Source organism: Bicyclus anynana, chromosome 20 (genome assembly GCF_947172395.1).
Source record: "Bicyclus anynana chromosome 20, ilBicAnyn1.1, whole genome shotgun sequence".
NCBI lineage: Eukaryota > Metazoa > Arthropoda > Insecta > Lepidoptera > Nymphalidae > Bicyclus > Bicyclus anynana.
Window position 1 is genome coordinate 13118717 of NC_069102.1, and position 21396 is coordinate 13140112.

Consider the following 21396-nt stretch of genomic DNA (forward strand, 5'->3'; position numbering starts at 1 on the left):
CTGAGTGACTATTGCTCTTATCATCATCATCATCAGTATCATTAAAATTCGAACCTACATCCTCCGAATCGAAGACAAAGGCCAATTCCACTGGACTACTAAGTATTACTCTAAACTAAAGAAAATACCTAGAAATCAAGTTGAAGTAAGTTTGAAGCTATTCTCTCATTTCTGCTTAATTTTATTCATATCTAACCGTATTTACATGGTTGAGTATTCAACATTTAAATGTAGAAACATACATCAATCCATATTCTCTCGGTTATGCTCACAATAATATAAGATTTCGAATATTTACATTCGCAGGACAACCGTCATATATATGCTAATAAAGGATATATTCTAATTTAGTTTATATCCAGTTTCGCACAATGTCGGACACGAAGCAAACAGTTCGCAAAGTTCTCAAGAAAATATTCGAGGAACAAAATATAAGTCCTCGAGACGTCGAAGTTGTGCCAACAAGTTCTGACGGCGCGAACTATACCACGGAACTATTCTACGTCAACGTTACTTTACCGCAACAAGATCTGAAGTTGTTCGCAAAGGTGGCGTGCATAGGAGACGCGATAAGAGGCATGGTCAACGCGTCTTGGTTGTACGCGACAGAGATTTTCGTTTACACGCAAATCGCAAAGATCTACAACGCAATAGAACGCAAAAACAATGTACCGGAAGAGGATCGTTTCGTTTTCCCCAAATTTTATGGATACGACCCTGAAGATGGGAAGGAGACGGTTGTCATGGAGAACTTGTTAGAAGCAGGATACAAACTGCACGATAGACTGAAAGCTATGGATTGGGAACACATGGCCGTGGGTTTGGAGAGCTTGGCTAAATTCCACGCTCTCTCGTTTGCGTTTGAGAAATACTATCCCGAGGAGTTTGGTGAAATAACAAAGAATATGAGTTATGGAATGATAAGGTTGGCTGAGGCTAAAGAAATTAACGATGGAAATAACAATATGTGGAAAAGCATGGTGGACAGTGCTCTAGGTAGGTGGTGTGGCAATGGTGGTGGTGCTAAAGAAAATGATTTGTGAATGAAAGAAAGAACAACCCTTTATTCTTTCGTAGTGTCACATACAGTATAACCTATTTTAGATGCTTGTGACACCAAACAGAAAGGGTTTACAGGTTAGGCGTTCATTGCAAAAAAGCAATGCCAAGCGCTGATTTTCAGCTGAAACCCGGTTGACGTCACAGCCAGTTGAAATTACTAATCTAAATACTTAGCCTTCATTTGCAAGAGAGCTTTTTAATGGACGTTAAAACAGCATTCAAATATACCTAGTATGAAGTTAAGGTCCGTCCGCGTGGAATTTAGTTTTTCATAAATCCCTCGGGCAACCATGGATTTTTCCGGGATAAATGTATCCTACGTGTTAATCCAGGCAATACCAAATTTCATCTAATTCGGTTCAGTAGTCGAGGACAGAAAACATATCGGTCGAGACGTGAAAGAGTAACAAACATTCATATCATCAAAATCATCAGTTTTCGCAAATCTCGGGAAACCATAGATTTTTTCGGGATAAAAAGTATCCTATGTGTTAATCCAGAATAAAATCTATTTCCTACAAACTTTATCGTTTATAATATTAGTAGGATTTATTTCTTATCTATACTTATAATAAATCTATAGAGAGGAATTCAATTCTGTACACTAAATATATTTCCAAAATAACTATCAATCGATACTGATGCCAAAAATGCAATCAGTAAAATTTTTGTCCGTCTCTGTCTGTTCATTATAGAAACAAAAACTATTCGACGGATTTTAAAACTCTGGTACAATTATTCTTCATACTCCTGGGCAGGTTATAGTATACTTTTCATCACACTACGATCTATAGGAGCAGAGCAGTGAAGGGAAATATTGGGAAAACGGGAGTTACTCCATTTTTACAGCGATACTACTGTAAGTGGTCTAAGGGCGGACGAAATCGCGGGCGTCCGCTAGTAACTAATATATAACAGATGAGGGTATATATTTCTATACCCGGATATATAGATCTTAGAACATAAAAAGTTATATTCGACAAAACTTATAAAATGCTGAACTTGTACTCGAAGATGGAATATTTCGCTCAAATATCGTTGAAAAATTAGTAATATACAGGGTGCTCGGAAGTATTTCCCATAACTCTAGGGTAATATTCTCTAAGGAAAATTAATTAAAAATGTCTGAGGAACATGTGTTCTAAAATGAGTAGTTTAGATCTTAAATTATAATGCGTCCCTATAACATGACGTCGTCGTCATCAACCCATATTCGGCTCACTGCTGAGCTCAAGTCTCCTCTCAGAATGAGACTGGCTAGGCCAATAGTCCACCACGCTGGCCCAATGCGGATTAGCAGACTTCACACACGCAGAGAATTAAGATAATTCTCTGGTATGCAGGTTTCCTCACGATGTTTCCCTTCACCGATTGAGACACGTGATATTTAATTTCTTAAAATGCACATAACTGAAAAGTTGGAGGTGCATACCCCGGACCGGATTCGAACCCACACCCTCTGGAATCGGAGGCAGAGGTCATATCCACTGGGCTATCACGGCTCTAACTAACTAACTCTAACATGACGTAGCTAAACTTATTCATTGATAAATATCATGAAGTAGCTTACTAGTGAAGTGTGGAGTGCCAGTTGCAATATCTCGTCGATATCGACAGTCTTACCACTACGATTACGTATTTTAAAATGCAAGGATAGATAGATAAAGGCGTGTATTAGATGGATAGTCGGAATTATTTGAATTACTTTGTATGAAGACATAAAAGGTTTTTTTTTAGAAAAAAAAATTAGTTATGCAGTTCGGTATAAGTGGACTTGTCAACACCTTGAAGCTCAGACCAATTATTGTATAGGACCTGCCTCGCTAGATGTTACTTTTCTGTCAAAGTATATGATCAACGATCTAATGCGATTATAAAAACTGTCTCTATATAATCGGTGTTAAATAGTTGTAATCGTGTTCATCGGTTAAAGAGCTCCGTAAAATACCTTTTTGTGTAATTGAATTGTGTAAAAATCGGACAAAAACTTCTAGTTTAGTACAAGATATATACCAAATCTAAGTTCGTTTTCCTCAGAAAATGACAGACAATTTTGTTCGTGACTATGAGTGCAATACAGGTCCTTCTATAATTGGTCTGAGCCTTGAAGTTATGGAAAATACTCCCGAGCACCCTGTACACATAAAATGTTAGTAACCAAAAGCAATGACCCTGCAGATAATGGAACCGGTACGTACATTAACATATTTGTTGGTCAATAAAATTTATTATTTGAATGTTAAAGAAGCAAACGGAACCTTTCATGAAATCCTGTTTTAGACCGACTTCAAAAAACTGAGGTTCTGAATTCCTCGGAATCTTTTACCTACTCGATACTCTGTGTGATCATTGTATAATAACCTCAATAGCTCAACGGTAAGAGCGGTCGGACTCATCACCGAGGGGTGGTGGTTCGATCCCCGCCCTGTTGGTCCATTGTCGTACCCACTCCTAGCACAGTCTTTCCCATTTTATAAAAGATATGATATATATTCTTTTAAAAAGAAAAAAAAATAAACAACTAAAGTTATTAAGACAAATGATACCTAAATATTGTCTACAATGTCGAGTTGTGTGACTGTGTGTTCAGGAAATTAAAAATCTATATATATTTAAATATCTATACTGATATTATAAAGCTGAAGAGTTGTTTTTTTGTTTGTTTGTTTGAACGCGCTAATCTCAGGAAGTACAGGTCCGATTAGAAAACACATGTCATTTCATAACATAATTATTATAAATTACAATGTTATTCAAAATTTATATTACCTAAATCTAATTGTTCTAAGCTTATTTAAGAACAAGTCAATTATAATTAATATTAGGTCTGAAATGACTAGCAATTAATACCCTCATTTTTAATTTGTTTGTAGGTAAACAGTACACCCTATAGTAGAGCTGTATTTAGTACCTAGATACCTTTTGGTTCTGTTCTAAAGTATTCATTTCATACTAAATGTAATATTGCGATTTAGCCTAGATGTGATTAACTAGTAGTCTGACTATAAACTAAACTTATCTATACTTACTAGTGGTCTAAGTATAAACTAAACTTATCTATACTTACTAGTGGTCTAACTATAAACTAAACTTATCTATACTTACTAGTAGTCTGACTGTAAAGACCACTTTATGTCTGTTTTCGGGGTCACCATTTTATGGGAGCGCGCGTGTGTGGTGAGAAAATTAAACTCCCATAATTAATATTTGAACACGGAATATAACAAACAGTAGAATGTACGAACTAAATAACAATGATAAAATCGAATAGGTATGCTACAATCTAAATAACAATGATAAAATCGAATGCGTATGCGACGCATTTATGACGTCGAAATGAGAGACGCGATTTAGCGAAGCGTTGTCGCGGTGTTAAGCCGTTTAACATACTCTGCCCTAGTGAGGCCAAGATTAAGTATTTATAATACTTTATAAACAAAGGATTGTTGTATCCCGAAATATAAGAAAGGAAGAAGAAGAAAGAAAAATTTTAATAAAAAAAATTCAACCGAGTTCCAACACAAAAATTAACCTAAACTAAAAAGCAAAAAATAACATCTTACCTATGTGCTCCCTTCTGATCAGTTTGAAGGCGGTGCCAAGCCAGTGATGTTTTAATTTAAGCCGTTTAAATTACAAAATTTCTTTGGTTTTTTCAGAAACGGCTTTAATTAAAACATGACACTAATAAGTAATTTTGTTTAAACGCCCATACAAATCTAACGATCATTAATTGCCTAGACGTCATAAGTTCGTACCATTTTGTATGGGACGTTTTTCAGGGTTCCGCGGCAGCGCCGCAAATCTGACCCTTTAAATCCCTGTAGCTCCGATAGTAATGATCGCAGATACCTTGTTACTTTTACAAAATTGCTTTACGTACGTAGCGTACTCTTAATTTATATACAATTTAAAAAACTGTCATCATCCCTAAATAATAAATACCCTGCGATATGTGGCATAACCTAGAAAAAGGTCCCAGCTCAGCATATTGCTGTATGCAAAAAAGCATACAGCGCTGATTTTCAGCTAGGACACCGTTCCAAGTGCCACGAAAACAGATAACATAAACCCGTATTTAAAGCTTTTTAAAACTTATAACTAGTTAAACATTAAGACTTATAACGGATTATCTCTCATTGGATAGTTGGACTGGCGCCTTATCGTCCGAAATAATGTCGAACCGTGATTCGATAAGTGGAAGCTTATCCAAGGGTTGACATTCCATCTGCGTTACGTAATTCTAACACAAAGGAATGTTGCGTGTTTTTTGTACAATGCAGCTTAAAGTTTTAGCTTGGTTTTAGATAACTTACAATTGTTATGTACCCTAAATATTTTAATGCGTCGCCACACTAAACTTATCTATACTAACTAGTAGTCTAACTATAAACTAAACCATCATAAACTAAATCAGTTGAATGTATAGGTAACTCAATAATTTTAAGATCAAAATATGTACCACATTCTAGCAAATAAATGATTTAATTTGATTGATTGACTTGATTTAAAATACATACATGTATTTAAACTAATATTATAAAGAGGTAGAGGTAATCCCTGAGAGCCGTGATAACCCAGTGGATATGACCCCTGCTTCCGATTTCGGAGGGTATGGGTTCGAATCCGGTCCGGGGCATGCACCTCCAACTTTTCAGTTGTGTGCATTTTAAGAAATAAGATATCGCGTGTCTCAAACGGTGAAGGAAAACATCGTGAGGAAACCTGCATACCAGAGACTTTTCTTAATTCTCTGCGTGTGTGAAGTCTGCCAATCCGCATTGGACCAGCGTGGTGGACTATTGGCCTAATCCCTCTCATTATGAGAGGACTCAAGCTCAGCAGTGAGCTGAATATGGGTTGATAATGAAATGTATATAAAGTTATACAAGTGCGTCCCCTGATCCTACCTACTTGTTGTTTTTGACGAATTTCTTCTTCGTTTGCAGAAGTTCTAGACGTAGAGCTAAGGGATCGGGTGAGGAGGTTCGCCATGAACCACCGTCTGGTGGACAAGCTGGAAAAGCCTCTGGGCAAGCCGGTGATCGTGCATGGAGATTGCAAAATGCCCAACTTCATGTTCAGGAGACAGGTGAGCTAAGACTTCTACAGCCATTTTTTTAAGTAAAACCCCTTTAAACACGCTTGAGAGGGAGTCAGCGTTGATGATTGTTAATTCGTTACGAAAAGTGTAATCGGGCGACGCGAACGGATAGCTAAAGAAGTTTTACTTCAGCCACGCGTGGTTGCACACTCGTTTTTGTTTACTTAAAAATAATATTAGCTATATCTTTTTTTAAGACCAATATTCCTATTCCCCTTCAAATAGGAAGGGAAGGACTGGGCGGGTGTGAAGTCGTGTGAAGAGGGAAGGAATGCGCGGGTATGAAGTTGTGCGCGCGGGGCATCACTATCAGCCATCACTACCCCCTACCGGCCCTTGCGGACCATCGGAATCGGATGAGTCCGACCCATCACCGTGACATATTGAGGCTTGTTATTGATCTATATTTTCAACTTCCATCTTGGTGATGGGATAAGTATGTATAAAGATGTTTTTATACATCATCATCATATCAACCGATGGACGTCCAATGCAGGACAAAAGTCTTTTGCTGGGACTTCCAAATATCAACTGCGACTCGCTTGATGTCGTCAGTCGACCACACTGCGCTTTCTAGTGCGGGGTTGCCATTCCAGCACCTTGGGATCTATACGAACTATATGCCGCGTCCTTTGCCACTTCAGCTTCGCGACTCGTTGAGCTATGTCGGTGACTTTGGTTCTTCTGCGGATCTCCTCATTTCTGATTCGCTCTCGCAGAGATACTCCGAGCATAGCTCGTTCATTCGCCCGCTGTGTGACTCTGAGCCTTCTTATGAGGCCTATAGATAGATAGCGTTAGGTCATCACTAGCAACACGCACTGTTCGAAGACTTTTGTCTTCAGTTCAGTTTTCAGTTTTCACACAAAATTCATCATTTAAAACGCCTGATTGAATTCTTTCTTGAATCTTAGCACATGAAGAAAAAACAAAAATACATTTTTTTTATTCTTTACAAGTTAGCCCTTGACTACAATCTCACCTGATAGTAAGTGATGATGCAGTCTAAGATAGAAGCAGTCTAAGATGGAATGGCTAACTTGTTAGGAGGAGGGACAACCCACCTCCTCCCATGGCCCTTTCAACCTCTCGGTTATTTGGGCCGAATCGAGGGAGGGCGAACCCGGTACTTGCTCTGTGCGTGTTCCCGGAACGCATTCTTGACTCCCTACAAGTTATTTCTCTTTTCGTTCCTTGTCCCTTTTCTTCACTCTCCCCCTTCTGGGGCTGGACGACACACGACGTTGAGATCCCTATGCCCGCCGCTGTCCACGCCTGATTCTGCATCACCTTCGACTAATTGTTAGGAGGAGGATGAAAATCCACACCCCTTTCGGTTTCTACACGGCTGTACTGGAACGCTAAATCGCTTGGCGGTACGTCTGTAACTAGCCTTGGCCGAAGCCTCCCACCAGCCAAAAACATACATACACAAGTGTGGCCTTTGCCAATAACACAAGTAGGTATGCAAAGGCAAAGGTCACAATAAATTGGCGGCCGAGGAGACTAGTAAACTGCCTAATTCAATCAACCTTGGACAAACGCCGAGCGGACACGTTTTTGCTTGCAATTGTTAAGAAAACCACAAGAACCGTTGATGTAAGTATGTATGTTGATGATGTATAACTTGACAATCTGTGTTAATATTAGACCAGTGGTCTAAGGTGTTAATAGAACACCATGTGCGGACTTAAGGTGACAATTTATTTATTTTTTTATTTATTTATTTAAAGCACACCAACAATACACATATTAACCATTAAAAACAATACAATATGCCACAAAAAATCTGATATGTATATTAACGCTAGGCGCACATAACATTCTATATAATTTCATGTCAACACTTTCATAATAATTATATGTCAAGCTTATGCTTATATTATATTATGTCAAAGTTAATAAAAAAGTATACTATTATAAAACATTAGCATAAAAGGAAAACAAATTCATTGAATACAATTATTAAATTAGATTACTAGGTAAAATTACATACAAAATTAAATTAAAATTGACAATATATTTAAACTTATTCTAAACTAGCGGACGCCCGCGACTTCGTCCGCGTGAAAGTCGTTGTAAACTTTCAACTACCCCTATCCTACCCCTACCATACACTACGCGGGTGAAACCGCGCGGCGTCAGCTAATAATCCATATAGCATGAATTAGTATTCACGCGCGATGGCTTAGCGTATTTCTTGTATAACTTTGGTGTTTCTTTACCGATTTTTATGATTCTTTTTTTATTGAATAGGTAATAATGTTAACTTTCTTATTAGGGATGAGTGATAAGTGTTATAAACATAAGAGTAGACAAATGTAATTAGAAAGCTCCGAACTGCTAAGCTATCGGGAGTTACACGTGTTATTGTGAGTCAACCATAAAATATAGACATATATATGCTGTTGTGGTTTTATAGATTATTTTAAGGAGAACATTTCCGTCATACATGATTTCTATGTAGCTTTAACTATTAAGGCTGTACACGCTACGGAAGCTTAAAAAATTGAGTAACTTCTCCCGTTTTCTCAACATTTCTCTTCACTGCTCTGCTCCTATTGATCGCAACGTAATGAAAAGTATACTATAACCTGCCCAGGAGTATGTAGAATAATTGTACCAAGTTTCGTTAAAATCCGTCCAGTAGTTTTTGTTTCTATAAAGAACATACAGACAGACAGACAGACAGACAGACATACAGACAGACAGACAGACAGACAAAAATTTTACTGATTGCATTTTTGGCATCAGTATCGATCACTAATCACCCCTTGATAGTTTTTTTGGGAATATACTTTATGTACAGAATTGACCTCTCTACAGATTTATTATAAGTATAGATTATTTATGACAATATTTAACTCCATGGTGACTATCAGAGATACTGGGACTGGTTAGGCTAAATAGTCTAACACGCTAGCCCAATTCGGATTGACAGATTTCACTCACCTAAAGGATTATAGTTCTCTGCATACCTACCATTAACTATAATAGCGACTCAACTGCAGACCTAAACTGAACTGCTTCGATTTTTCGTACCACGAAGTCCTATATCCGACCAATTGACGTTGTAGCGAAAAATGACCTAAACTGAGTCGCTAACGGACGTTAACTATAATACTTAAGATAAACTAACAATTTAAAGTTAAAACCGAAATAAATTCAAAGTTCGCGCTTTTCTTTTGAATTTTTGTAGCGTTGTCTCTCTCAAACATATTGCTATTCAACCGCAGAGCAGAGACAAATGTCGATCATTCATTCACAATAGACGATTCTATTCAGTTTAGGAGATGTCATGGTACGAATTAAAAGCGATTGAATATAGGCACCGAAGTTGAATAGCGTCGGATTTGGATCGCTAGGTTAAAGTTGATAGTAGGTCTCCTGGAGGCTCGAGACCGTGGTGCTTGGAGGTCCATGCAAGAGGCCTATGTCCAGCAGTGGACCGACCTTACCTATCTTATCGGCTGATAAGGTAGGCAAGGTTGGTATGTAATAGGTTGTTACTTGTTACCAACCTTAAAAAAAACCTTGGCTGAGTATGTTGTGGTCTCTTCTCAGACCAAGGCGCGTTTGGAACCCTCGTAACTTTAGTTTTAAGTTTTCGACTATTATTACAACCATTAAATTAAATTAAATTATAACATAATCTTGACCTTTCAAAAGTGCTTGTAAACTAAGCCTAATTGAAATAAATGAACTTTGACTTTGACTTTTGACTTAGAACATCAAAAACTACTAAATGCGTAAGTTTTATTTTATAATCCACTATGAAGTAGAGGAACCCACATTTCTTAAAAAAAAGAGAGAAAAGCCTCTTTTTTTTAATGAATACATTTTTGCACCCAATTCAATTTGATAGCTAATGATACCTACTATCATCCCATAAAGGGATCGCAGTACGTTTCCAGTGACCCTGTATATATTGTACTTAACAAAGGGTCATTGAACCTAATAACGTGACACTTTTGGGTACCATGTTTGACCATCGCGTCAAAAATAAAACAGAGGCGGATCCTTATCAATCCGCAGCTTCCATACAAAAAAGTTGGCATCCCTGTTTCATTCAGAACAATTGTTCATTTTTAATTAATCGTTATGATGCAATTGTTATATTTTTTCGTTGTTAGGAAAAAACTTGCATCTAGGATTTAACTTCATTATATTGAAGCCAAAAAAAAAAGGATTTTAGCGTCTTGAAGAGTTACGAGTTCGGTCGCGTACCTCACCACAGAAAGTTTTAGTATGAGGTCAAAAAACCTCGTACTGCACCAGGGGAAAGTACAGAAAAATCAGTTTTTTTTTTATTCTTGACAAGTTAGCCCTTGACTACAATCTCACCTGATGGTAAGTGATGATGCAGTCTAAGATGGAAGCGGGCTAACTTGTTATGAGGAGGATGAAAATCCACACTCCTTTCGGTTTCTACACGACATCGTACCGGAACGCTAAATCTAGGGTAGGGTGGTAACTAGCCACGGCCGAAGCCTTCCACCAGCCAGACCTGGACCAATTAAGAAAATCTCAATCTGCCCAGCTGGGGATCGAACCCAGGACCTCCGTTTTGTAAATCCACCGCGCATACCACTGCGTCACGGAGGCCGTCAGTCTCAGGAATAATCAAGTCTATAAAAGCCTTTATATCGCTAAGGGGAGGAGTTTTGCCTCTCGTTTATCCTGTCAATGAAATGAAATTAAAATGTATTATTTTACCAAGTTTACACAACTGGTTGAGCTTGGAGCTTCTATTAAGTTCTAGACCTGTATTAGAAGGCTCCGTCTTCCTTAACTATAGGATTATCATAATTATAAAACAATAACAATGACCCCGTACCTTACGAATAGTTTGAAGATAATGAACTGGTAACTTGAATGTAACGGGATTACCCTAATTGAAATAGCTATTAATGGCATTAAGATTAAGATCTACTTATTAACCAATAGATTCAAAGAATCAATTTGTGACAAGTTATTTTTGTTCTGTTTGCGCTTGACTAGAATCAATCCCGCCTACTAAATGGCAGGAAACCGACTTCCGGCATTCATGCATAAAACTAATTATATAAATATGTATATTACAAGCGATTTATCTAAATTGTATTTCTAGTATTTTCTATAAATAACTGATTTTAACTCTATATTGTTATTTATTTTATTTTATTTGTGTATAATACCAATTTGCTTTGACAAAAATTCTATTATGTGAAAATGTAAATGAAATAATGGGATATTATTTAATTCACATCTCGGCACATAATCGGCAGTAAAATCTGTAAATAATATACGACGTCTTCCGAACGTCAGCATTTTTCGAAGTCTGGTAGTAAAATACGGAAATTAAGTAACTTTTAATTAGTGTTATGTTAAAAACAATACAAATTCACTTTTGAAAAGTCAAATCTTTAGGCGAAGCGTCACTCAAAAGCCAGCTCAGGAAGCAAATTCCTCAATAGTTTTCGTCTTAAGATCGTTTGCTTCATCCATTAACCACAACCATTGAACAAATTGTATTTTATCCTATATTTGTTCAATTATGCAACAATATACAATAACTCACAGCAGTAAATATTGTAACTTATAAGATTGTACAAGTTTATCGCTGTGTTACGAAAGATAATAACAATACAATGAACCAGCAATGACAATGCCTCTACCATCAGTTGTAAATCGAGATCGGACCATGGCGGACGCGGAAAAAACATTACGCGACTTATTAGACCAAGTACTGGACGACAGAGGTTATAGGCCGAGGGAAATCGAGGTCAAGGCGATCGAAACCGGCGGAGCGAACTACACATCAGTTCTGTTCGTGATAAACGTTTCATCACCTGATCGTGATGATCTGAAACTATTCGCAAAGGTGGCGTGCGTCGGAGATTCGATGAGAGGTGTCATGCACGCCGATTGGCTCTACGCGACCGAACGTTTAGTGTACAAACAACTGGTCAGAATATACCAGGAGATCGAAGAAGATCAGCAAGTGGCAACAGAACACAGATATGTTTTTCCAAAATTCTACGGATGTAACGCGGAATTTGGCAAAGAAACAGTTGTCATGGAAGATTTGGTGGCTAACGGATACGAAACTTTCGACAGATTCAAATCTATAGATTGGGATTATGCGAGTGTTTGTATGGAAAATTTAGCAAAGTTCCACGCCTTATCTTTCGCGTTTGAAAAGTACAGGCCAGAAACATTTAAAGAAATGACATCAAATATGGCATTCGAAATAGGTAATACACAAGAAGAACCAGATGAGAATACAATCGCTATGTTTACGAATATAATAGAGAACGCCGTTAGTGTGGTTAAAGAAGAGTACAAAGAACGAGTAAGGAACTTAGCACAGACGCATGTCTTGTGGGATAAATTTAACAAGCCGATTGGAAAGCCGGTTATATCTCATGGGGACTATAGAATGAGCAACATGTTGTTTAGAAAACAGGTGAGAGCTTTGAATCAAGTGTCTTAGTCTTCTAAACTGTGTAATTGAGATATTGATTTTAGACTAGCTAATTTTAATATCTTTAGGTAACCATAACTTACTGTTAATTTCACAGTTGTAATTGTTATGTAAATGTTGCTAAATATTTTTATGTTGTCTTATGTTATACCTAAAAGCGCACGCTCTTCGACTTCATCCTCGTGAAAATTGTTCTAAATTTTTATTCTCTTTTCAACCTCATTAGTAGTGGAACTTTTTCGTGATAGTTAGACTTAAAGGAATGGTTTCGGACGTAATAGGGATTTCAATGTTTTAATAATTTACATTCAAAGTTTCATTTTTTTAATTTTTAACTATTTAATACATAAGCAGATTGCCTGGATGTTCATAAAATAAATAATATTATAAAATTTCATAATCAATTAAGAATATTTAAACGTAATTAGATGTAAATTAATTGTGACATTTTTCATTTTTCGAGTATGAAGTATAATAATAAACATATAAGCACAAAATATAACAAAGATATTTGTAATTTTGTATAAGCGTTTAGACAAAATTACAAATATCCTTGTTATATTTTTTTTTATTTAACGATTTCTTTCAGCGATGACGTCATTCTTTCGTGGAGTTTCATTTTTTCATGGAGCATTTAATAGCAATCCATGTCAGCGCCACAAAATTGATCCTTTTAATCTCTGTAGCTCATAAAGTAATTATCGCGGAGCTTGTTACTTCTACAAAATTGCTTTACTAACGTATTATTTGTTGACTTGACACGGGATTCGAACCCTGAACCGCATTGTCCGTAGCAAAACTTTGCCTTTTGCGTTTGTCTCACGTGATATTTCTTTTCTTAAAATGCACATAACTGAAAAAATGTGTTCCATTTAACCCTAAATGAAATAAAAATTCTTGCAAAATATTTTGTTTTACAATTTTTTAATTTTAAAGCCACAGCTTTTTGTAATTGGTAGTAAAGTATATTATTATGTATAAAGTAAAGTATATTTCAAGCACATAAATACTTTATCAGTTATACCTCAGTGACCTTTATTATATAAGTAATCTAAAATTTAGATATAATTACTTGATAATATGTTTTTATTGTTGTTATCATTATTTTATTAACGGTTTCTAACACGTGCTATCGGGATCGTGCCAGCTTTGCTGATCTTTGATTAGGATGTAGATTAGGTACGCGATTTAATCTATTGATTATATAGTTTGCTTTCATATACATATAAATACTGTGCAAATATATCTATTTGTATCCTTACTAATACTATAGATGCAAAACTAATTATGTATGCCAGTTACCATTAAAACTTTAAACAGATTTTGAAGAATTTTTAATAAAGATAAATTGCTAGCGAAACGTATGCTACTTTTAATCGCAATATAGATATGTATAAAATAGGCACCGGTATAAAATAAGTGCCGCCGCCGAATTCTAGAAAAGTCCTTAATTTTTAAGGTTTCCATAGTCCTCAAGGAACCCTTATAGTTCAGCCATGTCCGTCTGTCCGTCCGTCCGTCTTAGAACAGAGACAATTATTATAATTTAGCTTAAATATAACATTAAAATGTGAATTAAGTCGTAAAATAAAATATTGAAAAATAATACGTCACTGGCTTGGCACCGCCTTCAAAGTGATCCGAAGGTATGTGCGAGTATGATGTTATTTTTCACTTTTTAGTTTATTATTGTGATTTTGGAGTCGGTTAAATTTTTTTGTTAAAAAGATTTTATTGTTCTGTTTTTAGTGTGTCCTAGCAAAGTGAAGGCGCCACAATACTGGCAATTACGTTATTTTAATTTTAACACAAAATTACTAAACCGATTTTCATGAAAATTAAATGAGACCAATCTGGAAGTATACTCTTTGAAACTAAAAAAGAATTTTCAAAATTGGTTAAAAAATGTCGAAGTTCTGAAGTAACAAACATATAAAAAGAAACATACGGGTTGAATTGTCCTCCTCCTCTTTTTTAGTTAGTTAAAAATGTAAAGTTTCACACGGACGAAGTTGTGGGATTCCGCTAGTAACTGCCTCATTGGTCCCGTGGTTAGCTAGTTCAGCTACGGACAATGAGGTCCAGGGTTCGAATCCCGGGTCAGGCCAACAAAAACAAATTGGGATTTTTCTTACAAGGAAAATCTTAATAGCAGCCTGAAGTTGGTAAGTTGGCGGTGTTAGTACACCCCCGTGCCTCGGAGAGCACGTAAAGCCGTCGGTCCTGCGCCTGATCTCTCACCGGTCGTGTCGGTCTGCCGTCCCATCGGATTTCGAGAGTGAGGGAAGAGAGAGTGCACCTGTGCTTGCGCATACACTTGTGCACTATAATATCTCCTGCGTACATGGTTAATCTCACCATGAGATTAGCCGCCGTGACCGAAAAAAAAAAAAAAAAAAGAAAAAAGTCGGTCGGGAGCATATTATTATTATTTATGTAGGTACGTTAATAGTGTTATCACACTAATTCCAGTGATAACGATTTTTACTATGTTTGTGCAATATAATGTAATGAACAATAGGTTGCTTATCATAATCTTATATAAATTTATATGAAATCGATAAAGCATACAAATATTTTCAATTCAAAACTACAATCGAATGAAATTCACGCTCTATGATTTACATATTTTTGAAAAACAAATCTTAACAATATCAATATTTTTTACTTATGACGCCATATTTTATATTAAGCCATGACCAACTATCTGTCCGTCCGTCCGTCTGCGCTTTACTACAGAGACAATTTATAATTTAGCATAAGTGTGTACCTACATTCTCGCTATGGGCCTCATAAGAAGGCTCAGAGTCACTCAGCGGGCGATGGAACGAGCTATGTTAGGAGTATCTCTGCGTGATCGAATCAGAAATGAGGAGATCCGCAGAAGAACCAAAGTCACCGACATAGCTCAACGAGTTGCGAAGCTGAAGTGGCAATGGGCGGGGCACATAGTTCGAAGAGCCGATGGACGTTGGGGTCCCAAAGTTGGCCGGTTATGGAAGCCTGAATTTTTGTAGTCAAGTGACAGGGAACTATTTACAAATTAACTTTTTTAATTAAGATTTTAATGATATCTAGTCAATTGAAAATCTTTCGTGAATATAACTCAAACTTTCATACAAGCTTTCATACAATGGAAGTTGAACTTCGATTTAACCCATCACCATCATTTCAACCTATATTCGGCTCACTGCTGAGCCCGAAACTCCGCTCAGAATGAGAGGGGTTTGGCCAATAGTCCATCTCGCTGGCCTAATGCGGATTCGCACACGTATAGAATTAATAAAATTCTCAGGTACGCAGGGTTCCTCACGATGTTTTTCCTTCACCGTTTGAGATGTTAGAAGTGCATGCCCTGGACTAGATTTGGACCTACACTCTCCGAATCGAAGGCAGAGGTCATGTCCACTGGGCTATCATGGCTCACAAATATTCTGTACCTTAAGTAAAAAACAAGTCATTGTATTCTGTGTCAATGAAAGTGTTTCACGTTTCAGGACGATCGTCTCCAAGCCATCGTGGTGGATTACCAGACGACACACGCGGGCTGCCCAGCCAGTGACCTCATGTATTACATATTCCTGGGCACGGACGAGGAGTTCCGCAGGGAGCATTATGAGCGCCTCCTTGACCACTACCACTCGAGCCTGGAGCAAGCGTTGAAGAGGTTGGCGGTGGACCCCAGCGTTTATACGCGGGAGAAGTTGGACAGCGATATGAAAGAGGTAATTGTTAATTAATGGATACGTATATATCGGCGAGTGAGTTATTTGATCGGTTAGCAAAACCTACGTTTTTTAGCTCTCATTTATTTATTACTTCTTTTTTTTTTAATTTTTAACATTATAAGTATAAAATACAAAACATTATTAAAAATTTATAAAAAAAATTCACCCTCCCGATGCGGGACATTTGAGTGCCCAAGCAACCGGTGGTCAGGGCTCCAGAGTGAGGAAACTCCTCAAAATACGCGCCGTCTCAAGAATCACTGCGATAATATTAGAATCAGGTTAACGTGTGATTGGTTTTTAATTATTTCGTTATCAACCCATATTCGGCTCACTGCTGAACTCGAGTTTCCTCTCACAATGAGAAGGGTTAGGTCTATAGTCCACTACGCTGGCCCAATGCGGATTGGCAGACTTCACACACGCAGAGAATTAAGATAATTCTCTGGTATATAGGTTTCCTCACGATGTTTTCCTTCACCGTTTGAGACGCGTGATATTTAATTTCTTAAAATGCACACAACTGAAAAGTTGGAGGTGCATGCCACGGTCCGGAATCGAACCCACACCCTCCAGAATCGGAGGCAGAGGTCATATCCACTAGGCTATCACGGCTCGATCGGCTATCTTTGACACTTATCGGCACTCCTTGTAAAGCTTAGAACTTGCTCTGAGGCTAAATCTTCTCCGTTATCAGAAGTGGAATTTAGTCTGTTCCACCGATATATACTTAAAATTTAAGTGTCTATCTGTGACTGTGTCAAAATAACTGTGTTTTTCAAGTATTTAGTCAATAACTAAACTGATGAAAGTGGTAAAAGGATAAACAATTCAGTCCCACTTTTCTTTTCTTTTCACAGTTCTTACATAAGGACCTGTCAAAGTATAATATGATCAACGATCTAATGCGAGTACAAAAATTAAAAATTAATCGTGTCAGATAATTTTGTTCTTGAATTTGGGTGCGATACTAGTTCATATGTAATTAGTCTGAGGTCCGTAATTAGTCTGAGGTCCGGGCTAATCAGGACAATCACTGAAAAATAGAGGAGAGGAGGAGAGAGAGATTACTGACTAACTATTCTACTTATTATCCCGAAAATTAAAGTCGCGGGCGTACAAACACTTAAGAGAACGATATACTTATTTGACTCCTTTAAAAATAACTGTTCTGTTCTCAATTTCAGCTGTTGCCCTACGCGGTGCTGCTGGGAGTGGTGGTGCTTCCAGTGGTGACGGTGGAATCAAACGCTGCGCCCAAGGTTGAAGGCGATGCTGATGTCAACAACTTCATCATGAAGCCCAATGAGCTCTACGCGAAGAGATTCAGCGGCATCGTCAACGACTGCGTGCGGTGGGGCGCCATATAACAGCCACAAGTCATCGTCAGCGACTGCGTGCGGTGGGGCGCCATATAACAGCCACAAGTCATCGTAAACGACTGCGTGCGGTGGGGCGCCATATAACAGCCACAAGTCATCGTCAACGACTGCGTGCGGTGGGGCGCCATATAACAGCCACAAGTCATCGTCAACGACTGCGTGCGGTGGGGCGCCATATAACAGCCACAAGTCATCGTCAGCGACTGCGTGCGGTGGGGCGCCATATAACAGCCACAAGTCATCGTCAACGACTGCGGGCGGTGGGGCGCCATATAACAGCCACAAGTCATCGTCAACGACTGCGTGCGGTGGGGCGCCATATAACAGCCACAAGTCATCGTCAGCGACTGCGTGCGGTGGGGCGCCATATAACAGCCACAAGTCATCGTCAACGACTGCGTGCGGTGGGGCGCCATATAACAGCCACAAGTCATCGTCAACGACTGCGTGCGGTGGGGCGCCATATAACAGCCACAAGTCATCGTCAACGACTGCGTGCGGTGGGGCGCCATATAACAGCCACAAGTCATCGTCAGCGACTGCGTGCGGTGGGGCGCCATATAACAGCGAACCCAGCGCACTTGCAATAATCAACACTCGTCACAGTGTGCGCATACGCACACATCCAAGGCGGTGGCAGGCAGGTCCAGTTCTAGCGTAAACAGTTATGATTTGTTTGATTAAAATAAAGATTATAGTTGAAAAAATGTCATCCGTTAGCTACTGACAACCCTTCGTTTATATCATACAGTAGGTAGTGTATATTGTCCAATTGACATTAGGATTTTGGTTAACAATGCGTTTTACTGAATACGAAAAATGCGGTTGTAATTGATTCGATGTTAAATTATAAATTATAAAAAGTGGCTAATAATATAGTTATTGAATTGATCTTCGTCATTGTACATTCCCATGGAAATACAGGAATAAAGCATAGCACATGTTACATGGTGAAGATGTAGATTTGGTAAAATAATCTCTAAATTCGGTTCAGAATTTTTTGAGTTATACCTACCATGAATAAAAAATCAAATTTTACCTCTTTATAAGTAGTGTAAGTTTAAATTAATACGAAAGAATTCATTAATGCTCAAAAGTATTAAATAAGCAGTACATTCTGCAATAATTGAAGCTATATATATATATATATATAGAAATGTATATCTAAATCGTGTACAAATCGTGGAGCCATCAACATATGTGATCTTCATTAAGAAATTACGTTACGGGCTACCCACCTAAATATTAACAAGGTAAATATTTTATTTAAGTTTATGAAGTTGATATTTAAGTTGATGTTTTGTAGGTAACTGTAATAAATATTCTGTTCATGTAATAAGAGTTTTTCATTTAACAATTATTCTCTATGCACTTAACTGCCGCATAAATAATAAAACCCTTATTTTTTGATATCTCGAGAATCTCTTTCTGAGATGCCCGATGTTGGAGGCGAAAGCGGAATAAATAAGAGTGGGGATTTATCCAATAAAACAGCTTCGGTTGCCATCTTTAACAATGGTAGGCTCCGGGAACTCACACATACTGTAGTGCCTCCATTTTTATTTTATAACTTTATCGACGTATCTTACACTAGCTGACGCCGCGCTGTTTGACCCGATTGGTTCCCGTTCCCGTAAGAATATAGAGATAATATATAGCCTATAGCCTTCCTTGATAAATGGGCTATATAACTCTGAAAGAATTTTTCAAATTGGACCAGTAGTTCCTAAGATTAGCGCGTTCAATCAAACAAACAAACAAAAAAACAAACAAACAAACGAACGAACGAACGAACTCTTCAGCTTTATAATATTAGTATAGATACATACTCGTGCTAAATTGCAACTTTCTAGTACTAATAGTTTCTGAGCTAAACCGCGGACTGACAGACGAGTGGAAAAATAAAAGGTTACTAGTTGAAAACGGCACCTTGAATTTTTTTTAAATATCTACTTGTCTTTTTATTAAACTTTCCATGTTATTTTGTTATTTCAACTTCAATCTTATTATTCAGTGTAATTACTTTTGTCATTCAAGTGACACTAAACAAATTTTATTAAATAACGATTTTTACAAAATCAACCCCTTTCAGAAATGAAATAGCAATTTTGACGAAGTGCTTAAAAATAATGTAATAATGTCTTACATCTTAAGAATCCTTATTAAATGATAATGTTTTTGAACAAGATGTACGACCATAACTTTTCTTAAGATACGGATGCATTTATTTCATGCATTTTAACTCACACTCTCAACACACACACGCATACACGCGCGCGCACACTCACACACACACAAGCGCATGATCTCACACACACACTCTCACACACTAAATGTATAATTCTGTTATTGGTTAACTACGGTTTTTCTGTGTGGTGAATGAACTGGGCACCCAGTAATATGGGTTTTCCACCTAATATTTGCTTGTTACGCCCTTGCTACTTGTTTGTAAAAATAAGTTAATAAATAAAGATTTTTTTCATTTTCATCAGCGGGGTGCACCGCGGCACGGGTAGGTGAGGTTTACTTTAGGCCAGTGGGTGCTGGTGTAATCGTGTACGCAATACTATGTTGCAAATAATTTTAAAGCCATAAGTGGTTCTGCAGCAAATTCAAAGGAGGAAGCTAGAATACCTGGATCATATAATGCGACACTTCAAATATCACCTGCTCCAGCTTATTATCCAGGGAAAGATAAAAGGAAAACGAAGGCCTGGTCGTTGACATCTTGGGTCAAGAACTTACGTCAATGGTTTTATATGAGTACCAGATCACTCTTTCGGGCAGCAGTGAACAAAGTGAAATTAGGCTTAATGATTGCTGACCTTCAATAGGAGATGGCACTATCAGAAGAAGAAGATCAGCGGGGTGCACCATGAACAGGTGAGGTTGACTTTGGGACACTAGGGTGTTGGTGTAATCGTGTACGCAATAATTTGAAAGCTAACAGTGGTTCTGCAGTAACTTCAAAGGAGGAAGCTCGAATATCTGAATCATATAATGCGAAACCCCAAAAATCAGAATCAAGATTTTTTGTAAATAAAAAAGCTGATCGTCTCATCGAGATAAAGGTACTCACGAAAAATTAACTTTTTAGTAATCAGTTGTAAAAAATATTGATCTCTGTATTGTAAAAGTATAACTAAAGCCCGGAGCGTTGCCGTAACTTAGAGTTCAATCACATAGAATGGCAACTCAACTTTGTTTGAGACAACACATAGACAACTTTTCTATGATTTTATTGCTTACACAGAATGCCTCCATACTATAATATAAAAAAAAATTTAAGGATAAATATAATAAGGATAATGTCCACACCATCATCTAGTAGTAACCAGTACGTTATAGACACATTACACTAAACGTTTTGATCACTTAACTAGCAATAGGAAGTGCAGCTTTAGCCCAATTTAGATTTACACACACTAAATTTTTATTGTGACAGTAACTTTTAAACTTAAAGATGGTGATAATTTTTGTAATTATTTCGTTGATTTTAGTTCAACAAAGTTCGGCCGTCATTTATCGTGTCAATGGTACGTATATATTTTGGTACTTATCATCTCTTCTTAAATACTTTGTCTAGATAGACTAGAAGCATGGAGACGCAGTCCGACAATTTTTTTCCGAATGGGGATGAATATGTAGATTTTT

At 37.5% G+C, this 21396-nt stretch overlaps 2 protein-coding genes across 3 annotated transcripts; one reads left to right on the forward strand and one right to left on the reverse strand.

Annotated features, from left to right (window-relative positions):
• The first annotated feature begins 349 nt into the window (after positions 1 to 349).
• LOC112044812 (uncharacterized) lies at positions 350 to 17964 on the forward strand. 2 transcript variants are annotated; one of them, XM_052887688.1, is made up of 4 exons: positions 350 to 996; positions 6012 to 6154; positions 16130 to 16357; positions 17548 to 17941. In XM_052887688.1, exons 1-4 carry the CDS (start codon positions 372 to 374, stop codon positions 17728 to 17730), a joined length of 1179 nt encoding a protein of 392 aa, XP_052743648.1. In that variant the 5' UTR covers positions 350 to 371; the 3' UTR covers positions 17731 to 17941. The 2 variants fall into 2 exon arrangements, with proteins under 2 accessions (XP_052743648.1, XP_023936550.2); XM_024080782.2 differs by lacking the exons at positions 350 to 996; positions 6012 to 6154 and adding an exon at positions 11799 to 12614 and having other exon boundaries at positions 17548 to 17964.
• On the reverse strand, positions 17747 to 19299 carry LOC128199249 (uncharacterized). The gene is made up of 3 exons (XM_052887966.1): positions 19280 to 19299; positions 17828 to 18322; positions 17747 to 17753 (listed from the first exon to the last, which is right to left on the reverse strand). The coding sequence occupies exons 1-3, from the start codon at positions 19297 to 19299 to the stop codon at positions 17747 to 17749; spliced, it is 522 nt and encodes a 173-aa protein (XP_052743926.1).
• Between the last annotated feature and the right edge of the window lie 2097 nt (positions 19300 to 21396).